Raw genomic sequence first — 11,050 nt, 5'->3', positions numbered from 1 at the left:
GATGCCACACCTGCTTGCCCACTAGGGAGCACACGTTTGAGGCCCCTCATCTTCATGGATTTGTTTGAGTGTCAAAGCCTCAGCCACACGGCGACACATTGAGAGACAGAGAATTACTCACAGTCCTGCCAGCCGACTGTGTCAGCATACCCATCTTCTCTGACCTTAGCTTGAATCATAATGCACTTCAGTCTCCAGCTTTCTTGGCTTTTCTTTACCCCCTAAGCCTTCGTCAGGCAGTTGTGGCGTCCCCAACTCTATATGGCAATGGTGGCAAGATAGCCCGTTGAGCCGGAACACCGTAATTTCCTTGACCGGCCTCTTTTAGTTAGACATTAAGGGTTATTTCCAATTTTCTCTGTGACAACATCCCCTTACACCCAGCTCTCTGAGGGCATGGTCTTCAGACCACCACTGTGCTGGGCACATGCCTCAGCCCTGGGAACAGGCACGGGGCAGCTTCTGTGCACACAGGCGGGGAGGAGGTAAATAAGACTTGTGAGAAATAGAGTCTGGAGTCCAGAATTGAGAAACTCATGTCCACGTCCCGGTTCTGGAGCTTGTTAGCTACTTGGCCAGGGCAACATCTTCACTCTTATCCCAGGAAGCAGACCAATTTAAATAATAGTTATATCCGTTGATACCAAGTTTGGCTGCAAAGAATAGAAACCCCGTTTAAAAGTGGCTCAGACAAAGAGTGCTTTATTCTTTTCATATGACAAAAACGTAAGCTCCAGGAGGGCGGGAATTTTGTGTGTCTTATTCACTGTCCCAGCACCTGGAACAGAATGTTCTAGAATAAGTGCGTATTGGCAGAGTGGATGAATGACAGGGCGCTTGGTGGGTGGTCCCTAGGTTTGATCTGACAGCTTAACATCATCAAATCTGAAGGTTCTCTCAGCCTTTCCCTCAAACGTATCAGCCTCACAGCAACAAAAGGCTACTGCCGCTTCACACATCACATTCTCTTCCAAGGCGGGAAGAGGAGGGGAAGACCGTGTAAGCTGTGTCTGTCCCCCTTCAACAGGAAAGCCAACACTTTCCCAGGAACCTACCAACATGTCCTCACGACAATGGTGTCTGTGGCCACCCCTAGAAGCAAGGCAGACTGGGAAAATCACTTGGCAGAGGGCTGCCAGGAACAAAACTGGGGCTGTGTGAGTGAGGCAGAAGGAGAACAGATGGGCAAGTGACAGATGTGGTGTCCAGGGAGGGTGTCCTCAGCCAGCATGTCTAAGTGTACAATCCAGTGGCATTAAATACATTCACAGTGTTGTACGACCATCACCACTATCTAGTTCCAGCACCCAAACAGAAACCCTGCCCCCCATAGCTGTCACTCCCCACATCCCCAGCCCCTGGCAACCACCAATCTACTTTCTGTCTCTATGGATTTGCCTGTTCTGGGCATTTCATATAAATGGAATCATACAACGTTAGGCCTTTGGGGTCTGGCTTCCTTCACTGAGCATCACGTTTTCAAGGGCCATCCATGTCGTAGTGTGCATCAGTGCTGCATCCCTTTATGGCTAATATTCCAATGTATGGATAGACAACATTTTGTTTATCCACTTGTCAGCTGATGGACACGTGGGTTGTCTCCACCTTCTGGCTAGTGTGAATAGTGCTGCTACGAACATGTGTGTGCAAGTGTTTATCTGAGTCTGTTTTCAGCTCTTTGGGGCATACCCTAGGAGCGGCATTGCTGGGTCCTATGGTAACTCTGTTTAACTCGTTGAGGAGCTGCCAGACTTTTCTGCAATGGCTGCACCATGGATGCTCCCACCGGCAGTGGATGAGGGCTCCACCCTGGAGACTTCTGAGGGCTCCCATTTCTCTAGGTTGTACCTGTTGGGGGTGTTAGGTCTGAGCTTGGAAGGGGCCGAGCTCTATCTCACGCTTACACGTGCAGCCCAGGCCCCCTGGGACAGGTCTGGGGGACAAAGACTCCGAATTTGCAACAAGCCCCGGGCGTTACTGGTGAGACTGGTCTGGACTGGCACGTCTCACCTCCCTGAGGCCAGCAGGAGTGTCTGCGAGAAGGCAGCACATCTGGTCTCCTCCCGGGGAATCTGGGTTCAGTAGGAAGTGTCAAAATTCAGAGAGCTTGACTCATATGAATTACTTTATTGAGGGAGAAACAAACTGTTCTGGAACAGGGAGACCTCAAACCGAAAGGTGGTACGAAGCTCAGAGGCGTGTCAGTACGGGAGGGTTTATAAAGCGAGAATGGCTGCTTATCACAGCGCGGGTTTCCAGACAGCAGGGGGTTGGTTCAAAGTGACTATCTTGTAGCATTCTGGGAAGACGACCTGGGTTCATTTATGCTCATCAGAAGCATTCACATAAATAAGCTAAGATCTGCTTACTTTCATGAAATAAGCTAAAGTTTCGCGTACACGGCTTAGCTGGCTTTGTCTGCTTGGGATCTGCAGGCCTGGTGTCTGTTTTATTTTGCTTTCAACAGAAGGAAGCCCAGGAATGTGTGTGGTGAGCACACTCCTAGGTGGATCTTAAGGGGAGTTTAAGGAACTGCCCGACTAGGCGTTATCCACAGTCAATGGGGCCGGGCGAGTGACGGGCGAAGCCACGCCTCCGAGGGCAGCCCCGTGCACAGGCTTGTGGCAGGGAGAGTTTACACACAGGACCCGCTGTCTGGAACCACCAGCACCCGGACTGTCCCCTGCGGCCCCATCAGTCCATAATTTACAGAAGCGGAGGTGCTAAGGCAGCGGTTCTCCGAGTCTGGTCCCTGGACCAGCAGCGTCAGGGCCACCTGGGATCTCGTTAGAGATGCAAGTTCTTGCCACTCTCCCACCCGCTGGACCAGAAGCTCTGGAGTAGGGCTCAGCGACCTGTGGGCTGACAAGCCCTCCGAGTGGCTCCCATGCCGGCTGAAGTTTGAAAGCCCCTTCTCTAAAGTGACCTCCTACACGATCAGCCTACCCCCAACCTTCCAGCTGGGCAGCGTCAGGGGACAGGTGAAACTCCGCCACGTTCCATGTCGCTTTTGGTGCTGAGCGCATGCCCCACTCTCCCAGGGGCCACGGCCCTGCAGGTCACTGAGCTCTGCCTGTGGAGCCCTCTATGGGGAGCTCATCTGGCCATGCTAAATGCCCGGTGGGGCACTGTGGGCCTGAGGCTCCTCCTGTCCTCCTGTGCCAGGCAGCTGGCGGATGTCCCTGGATGACCCACTCCCCGAGCCTCCGTCAGACTGGGACGACCTCGTTTGGGAACCAGCCACTCGGTTCCCAACCACCGCTCAATGAACCAAGCAACCTCTGGGCTCCTCAGTGTTCCCACCTGAGATACGGGCCGATGATCCGTTGCGGCCCCGGGGACCATGGGGACAAATGAGGTCCTGCCTGGGCGCCTGCTTGCCAACACAAAAGAGAATGAACAGGTATAGTCTGGATTATCTTTTAAATCAAGAGGTAAAAATGGGTGTGGTACAAAAATTCAAAGTTTCAGGAAAAAAGCTCTTCGCCCTTCCCCCTGGGCGTCCCGACCCCCGCAGCTCCTCCCCAAAGCTCACACCCATTAAGGATTCCTTGGGATTCTTTCCTGGCCTGGTGCATGCATCTGCCAGCATATGCGTGTGAATCACTTAAAAAACCCAAATATAGCTCACTCTACACACTGCTCTGGACTAGTCTTGCTCCTTTTAAAACTAGGATGAAATATATGGGGCACACCTAAAGGGTGAGGAATTACGAACACCCACGCCCACCACCCAGCTTCAGACATCAACCGTTCCGGGTGCGCTCGAGGGGCCCCCCGCTTCCCCCTCCTGGCTCCACCTCCTTTCCTCCCACCCCAGAGATAAGCACCGCCCTGAACTTGGCATGTATCATTTCTATGCGGGCTTTTATACGTTTATGGCTTATGTCTGTCCATAAACAATATGTCGTGTCATTGTGCACACTTTAAAACCTTACATAAACGGTCTCCGCTTCACACATGATAAATTAGCAATCTTCGCAAAGAACTGCAGCCAGCACTCAGTCACCACTCAGTTCTGTGCTGGCTGCCATCATCACTGGTGTTATCATAATTACTAGCGATCGTGAATCCAGCAGCTGGCTTCTTCCGTTCAATATTACCTTGGAGATTCATCAAAGACGACAGATGTAACTCTAAAGCCTTCCTGTTCACAGTTGAATAGTATTTCATGAGATGAATATATCAGAATTTATTTAGCCTTTCATTCATCTGTTGATCTTTAGATTCCCAATTTTTTCACTATAAAAACGAGGTTTTTCAACATTATGCTTAGTGAAAGATGCCAGTCGCAAATTACCACGTATTGTATGATTCTATTTACATGAAATGTCCGAACAGACAAATCCATAGAAACAGAAAGTACATTAGTGGTTGCCTGGGGCTGGGGGGAGGGGAGCAAGGCATGACTGATAATAGATACAGGGTTTCTTTTTGGGCGATGAAAATGTTCTGGAATTAGATAGTGGCAATATTTCCATAACTCTGTGAATAGACTAAAAGCCATTGAATTGTACACTCTAAATAGGTGAATTATATGGTAGGCAAATTATCTCTCAATAAATCTGGTTTTTAAGGAAAACACCATGATCTTCTAAAATCGTGGGATCCTAGATGTAATCTGGGCTCCTAGACTGGACCTTGACACAGAAAATAAGCATTCATAGAAAAATGTATGAAATGTGTATCATTTAGTTAATAGTGTATCAATGTGAATTTTTTAGTTTTAGTAAATGGACCATGGTTAAGTAAGAGGATAATCTTAGGGGAAACTGGCGGGGGGTACACAAGAATTCTCCATACTAAATTTATAACTTTTCTATAAATCTGAAATTATTCCAAAATTCAAAGTTTATTTTTTAAAAAGCAATGCTGGGGGCTGGCCCCGTGGCCGAGTAGTTAAGTCTGTGCGCTCCGCTGCAGGCGGCCCAGTGTTTCGTTGGTTCGAATCCTGGGCACGGACATGGCACTGCTCATCAAACCACGCTGAGGCAGCGTCCCACATGCTACAACTAGAAGGACCCACAACGAAGAATATACAACTATGTACTGGGGGGCTTTGGGGAGAAAAAGAAAAAAAATAAAAAAAATAAAAAAATAAAAAAAAAAATAAAATAAAAAGCAATGCTGTTGTGAAAAGCCACGAGCATGTATATGAGAGCATCTCTCGGGTGCCCCCCCAGGACTGGAATTACTGAGTCACAGGAATAATGCTATTGGAAGTGACCACACAGGACAGCGAGCTTTGTTAGCTGTCGCTGCAGCTTGGCGATGGCTCCCAGGCGGCACTTGTCCTTGGTGAGCTGTCCGGTTCCTTTGCACAGATGCTCGGCACTCTATCTAACAGCCCCCTGTGGGTGGACATTTATGCGCACGTGCAAGTGTATCCAGGATAAATCCTACCAATGGAACTGTGGGGTTAAAGGGCATTTTATACATTTTGATAAATATTTGAAGGGGCCTAAATGCTGCCCCCTCACGGATGGTGTCAGGGTATGCCCGTCAGCACAGGCACATTTTGCATTAAGGGAGCCCATGCCCATTCTTTGTTGGATTCAAATAAAAAACCGAAACATCTCCAGCAGTTCCGCACTGAGGCCCCATAAATCACCCTGAGGCTTCGGGGCCTAACGCAGCGATCAGCCCTGACCGTCTCACACTGTTTCTGACGGCTGGAATTTGGGAGCGGCTTGCTGGGTGGTTCTGGCTCAGCGGCTCTCGGGGGGTTTCAGTTGAGGTGTTGGCCAAGATTTGCTGGGGATGGAGGATTCGTTTCCCAGGAGACACACTCACACGGCCGTTGGCAGGCGGCCTCAGTTCTCCGTCACCTTGACCTCTCCAAAGGGCTGTTTGAGCTTCCTCATGATAGGGTGCTGGCTCCTCTCAGAGTAAATGATCTAAGGGAGCAAGGCAGAAACTGCGGTGTCTCTTATGACCCACATTTGGAAGTGGCACGCCACCGTTTTCACAGTATCCTGTCGTTAGGCAGGTCGGCCCTATTCTGTGTGGGAGGGGGCTGTGCAAGGCCAGGTGACAGGAGGGGCTGAGGACCCCTGGAAGGCATCTTGGACCCTGGCTGAGACAACACCATGGCACAGTTTATGGATGAAGGTAGGATTAGAGGAAATATTCAAGTCAATACTATTACAAAGGGGGAGGGTAAACGGACGTGAGAAGAGGTAACAGGAGGGATGGACGTCCTCAATTTAATAAAGAACATCTACAAAAAACCTCAGGTAACGCTATACTTACTGGAGAAAGACTGGATGCTTTCCTCCTCCGATGGGGAACAAGAATGCCCACTCTCATCGCTCTTACTCAGTACAGCGTTGGGAGTTCCAGCCGGTGTGAAGGCTAGAAAAAGGCAAGAAAAGGAAATAAAAGGCATACAGATAGGAAAGGAAGAGATGAAACTGTGCCATTTTGCAGATGATATGGTTGTCTATGTAGAAAACCCCAAGGGATCTACAAGAAGCTTTCTAACACTTACAAGGAAGCTTAGCAAGGTTGCAGGACCCAAGATAAATATAAAAAAACCAACTATACTTCTACAGACCAGCAAGGAGTAATATGTGTACACTGAGATTAAAAATATGCCATTTACGATCGCTAAAAAATAAATACTTAGATGTAGATCTAATAACATATGCACAACTTATATGCTGAAAACTCCACACTGCAGGTGGCGTAAATGAGAGAAGGTCTGAGGAGGAGGAAAGATAGACAGTCTTCCTGTATCAGAAAGCTCTGCATCGTGAAGACGCCAATTCTCCTCAAAGTGATATGCAGGCTTAACGTATTTCCTATCAAAATCCCAGGAGGATTTTTTGCCGACATAAACCGGATTATTTTAAAATTTATATGAGAGAGCAGAGGAACGATAATAGCTAAAAGAATTCTTGAAAAAGAAGAATAAAGTGAGAGATGAGTCTACCCAATTTCAAGACTTACTACACAGCCACAGGAATCGAGACTGTGTGGCACTGAGGGAGAGACAGATAAACGGGTCAATGGAACAGAAGACAGAACCCGCTATCAACTCCAGCCCCACCTTCTCGCCCACTGAAAAATGTTCTTTTAGAAATGTAAATAATACTGTGTTTTCTGTTTTCAGTAAACGGAAATGGCCTTTTTTTTTCTTGAGAGTACCCAGGGGCAAAAGGGAGTAACTCCAGAAACACAAAGGGTTAAATCCCAAAAAACTCAGTTTTGTTTATGACATTCATCTTTAAGGCCTTTGGTGCTGGGAGGTTAAACGTTGTGCTGATGTCACGGTGCCTGCATGATCCTTCTAGAACACAGATCGAGCAACTTTGGGGTTTAAAAGTCTCCAGCTACTTTTGTCTGCACTTAGAATAAAAGCCAACCTTCTCCAGTGGCCTGTAAGGCCTTTTATGATCTAGCCCTGCCTGTCTCTCTAGCTTCAGTGGTCTCCATTCTCCGTGTGCGCCTGAGGCTCCAGGCACACGGAAGTCCTCGCTCACACACGGCCTCTGCCCTCCTAGTTCTGCTCAGGACACTCTGCTTCTCCTGGTCTCCTTGGACTTGTCCCCCAAGGTGCAGCTGACCCCTGACCTCATCGCAGCATCCTTCTGATTCCACGCACCCGCTGTGCTCTGGAAGGCCGTGGCACCCGTGCCTCTCACGTGGTCTCAAGATGGTCTGTTTGTCCCGACACCCACGAACTTCAGGATTGAGACTGTCTCCCTCTCTCACATTCTTTTCTTAAACCGTTCACCATTTTCGTGCACAATTCAATGGCGTTTAGTACGTCCACAATGTTGTGGAACCACCAGCTCCATCTAGTTCCACATTCCCATCACTCCAGAAGGAAAGCCCGTCCCCGTCAGCAGGTACTCCCCACTCCCAGGGCAACCGCGAGTCTGCTCTCTATGGGTTAACTGAGACCGTCCCTTCTACCTGCATTGCCAGTTCCTGAGCAGAGGCAGCAGTAAGGGAATCAGTCCTTTGCTCCGTGAGAGCGGGCAGCCAAGCCGTGCTGAGCTGATGGCACCATCTGGTGTGGGTTTGGGGAAACGTCTTGCCTTGCCTCTTCCCCTTCTGCATTCAACCCACGGCCCGCAGGGGAGGCCGCCCAGGCCTGCCCTGTCCACTTCATCAGGCGTTAACCTCCTTTAGGCACGATCTTGAGCAGATGTTACAGAATCTTTTTCCCACCCAGATCTGAGGACCAGGCAGACGAGTGATGTCAGTCTCTCTCTTTGCCAGAGCAGATTTTTACCCTCCCTCCCCTTCCTTGAGGCAATGTCCCCTTAAGGACCCCAGACTTATTCAGGTCCTCAGTTCCAAGTGCACACCCTGCTGGACCCAAAGCTGGCAAACCGCAAAGCTCTAGGTTCCAGAAACTGACACAGTAAGGACCTCGTGGCCATCGGGACTTCAGGGCTGCCTTTCCGTTCTGTGCTCCTCGTTTTGTCCCCTTTACCTTCTTACAAGGTTGACTCCACATTTTAAAAGATGTTTGTTACAATTTATTTAACCTTTCTGGTGTTTTGTGACAAGAGGGTTTTCATAACATCTGGCCCCAAATATTTCCAGCTCCCAGGGGCTGGGGAGACAGCAGCCACTGGTGTGGGGTCCTGGACTGCAGAGAGGACCGCAGGACACAGGCAAGCGGGGTGTCGAGAAGGACCCGACAAGATCAGAAAGAGAGAAGTGGCTGCAGCAGAGACTCAGGGCTCCAGGCCTGTCCCTCAATGACCTGTGGTGGCCAAGGGTGACACCCAGCTCCTGCAAGTGGGAAGAAGGCACTACCCTGGAGCGTCTGTGATCTGTGGTGTCCTCCCGTTTCTCCCAGGGACAATGAGAGCAGCTCTTCCAGAAGCGTCAAAGGTCCTGCTCTGCCACATGGTCTGTGAGTAGCGTACAGGGAGAGGCCCGCCCACCGCCACAGAAACCGGGGAGCCGGGTCTGTGGCCAGCACAAGGACCCTCTGCCACCGTCTTGGGGGCTCAAAAGCAGAAACCTGTGTGACTGGGAGTGGACAAGCACTCGGCTGGGTGATCCGGGTTTGTTTATTGAAGCTGTCTGTCCCTTGGTGTCCCCGCCAGCCTCCCCACAGCCCACGTTCACTGGCTGCTTCTCAGCAAACCCGGCCAGTGGCGGGCCCGTGGTGGGTCCAGGAGCCTGGGCACGAGGCCTCCAAGGCCGCCAGCTCCTCTGCTCTGCACCACGGCTTCCCAGGGACCTTAACTTACCCATACGCCCCAATGGAAGATGCTTCCTCCAGCCACACTGCAACCACCTCAGGATTTATTGTGAAAGTTGTAATTCAGAAAGGATTATTAAACATAACGCTTTTTATTTTGCTTGGAATCTTTGTCCGAAAAACTGACAATTCAAGAGAGCAAATACATTTCACCTCCTAAAACACACCTTTGCAGGAGCCTGCCTCTTTCCAAGGGGCTCCAGTTGGTCCAGAGCTGATACGTGGAGGGGGCTGCCCCACGAGGTCAGGGAGCAGCGGGGCGCGGACGGGAGAGCGGGAGAGCCGCCTCTGTATCGAACAAAGTGACCAAGCACCAAGCGAATCAGCAGCAAGTGGATCAAAACAAGTTTATTTCAGATATTTAATTAAAAAAATCATACCTATGAGGTGGTACAGAAATTTAGATAGAATAATTGCATATAAACCCGACCTAATTGTGGTGAAGGAAGGATTATGCAGAAATGCACTTCAGGAAAGAAAACTCATCCTCACAGTCATTACTGTCCCGGACACCCGAGACGCCACCGACTTCCGGAAAGACACCGCCCGTGTGGCGCGCGCGGACCGGGCCTCCCACTCTCTCGGGGAGACACACTCCGGCCCAGCGTCCATGGAGAGCAGCCGCCCGGGGCATCTCGGGCCAGGGCACCCACTCTTGTTCACTTCGTATTTTTAGCCAAGTCAATCAGTCAAATTTTACTGTCATTTAACACGATATTTTGGCAGAAAGTGGATGACTCCCTTGATGGGAAGGATGCTTCTGGCAGTTTACAACAGAGCAGGCCCCTGCCTTCCCACAGTGAAGGGGCCCTGTGCCGGCACAAAAGACACAGGCCCGGCGGCCCGGGGCCTGCAGACGTGTTCGAGGGACGACCAGACATCAGCCAAGGACACACGAGGCAAGGCCTGCAGACCCGGAGCCGTTCAGGTGGGCCCGCGGCAGGAGACGAGTGGAGGGGCAGACTTTAAGGGACCAGGTGACACTGTGCCACGGGGGCAGGAGGAGAGGTGGCTGGGGTGTTAGGGGAGATGACAAACAAGGCGGGACGAGAAGTGAGATGGGGTCTTTGCTACTATCATCAAACACCGTGGGATTTCACAGTACGAAAGGCCTCGCCGCCTGACATTAAAGCTACTGCACTTTCTCACGTTTTCCTCGACTCCAACTTCCTATCAGGCCCTTCCCTCTTCCTCCCAACGCGGAGACTCCCTTACAAGAACGGCAACCCGGCCTGACCCCACAGGGCCGCTGTCGGGCGGCAGACGATGGAGTGAAGGATCTCCCGCGTTTGCCACGGGGGGTCCTGACTGCTGACAACGGGGACAAGGACGACACGCCCTCAGGAGGACTCAAGGTCCCTGAAGCGGCTCCATATGACAGTCAATTTAGCAAAAAAAGAAAATACCTTCAACGCATAAAACAATTACCAGAGTCCTCCTAAGGAAGATGACTACAATATATTAGCAAATTCTGTGGCATAAACATTTCAAAAGCATCAGCAAAAGTATTAAATATAAAAGCAACATGGCTCCTCCCCGACCCTGCACACCCAGCCGGAGGCAGGCCTGGTCTGCCGCGAGAAGCCGGCCGCGCTCACTGCCGCAGCTCCACGTAGTTGGCCGGGAACAGCCCGTACCTGCCCTTGCACAGCCCGCGCCACCAGCCGTCGTCGATCATCTCAATGTTGGTGATGATGTCGTCGGGGTCGAAGGAGATTTCGTCGTCGCCCGCTAGGGAAGAGAACAAAGACAGCGACGGTGAAATCCGACATTTCCTGGTCTGCTGGTCAGGGCAGGGCCCGTTAGGAACCAGCGCCCTAC

At 50.7% G+C, this 11,050-nt stretch overlaps 1 protein-coding gene across 8 annotated transcripts in view; it reads right to left on the bottom strand.

Annotated features, from left to right (window-relative positions):
* Positions 1–9,562: 9,562 nt before the first annotated feature.
* CTTN (cortactin) overlaps positions 9,563–11,050 on the bottom strand; it is a 35,790-nt gene continuing 34,302 nt past the window's right edge. For all 8 annotated transcript variants that reach the window (XM_001917710.5, XM_005598369.4, XM_001917711.5 and 5 more), the window contains one exon: positions 9,563–10,960. In XM_001917710.5, coding sequence (XP_001917745.3) covers positions 10,824–10,960 — 137 coding nt within the window. In that variant the 3' untranslated portion in view covers positions 9,563–10,823. The remainder of the gene's footprint in view (positions 10,961–11,050) is intronic.

This window comes from Equus caballus, chromosome 12, assembly GCF_041296265.1.
Source record: "Equus caballus isolate H_3958 breed thoroughbred chromosome 12, TB-T2T, whole genome shotgun sequence".
Classification (NCBI taxonomy): Eukaryota; Metazoa; Chordata; class Mammalia; order Perissodactyla; family Equidae; genus Equus; species Equus caballus.
The sequence above is the reverse complement of the archived record's forward strand: the minus strand, read 5'-3'. Positions and strand labels throughout refer to the sequence as shown.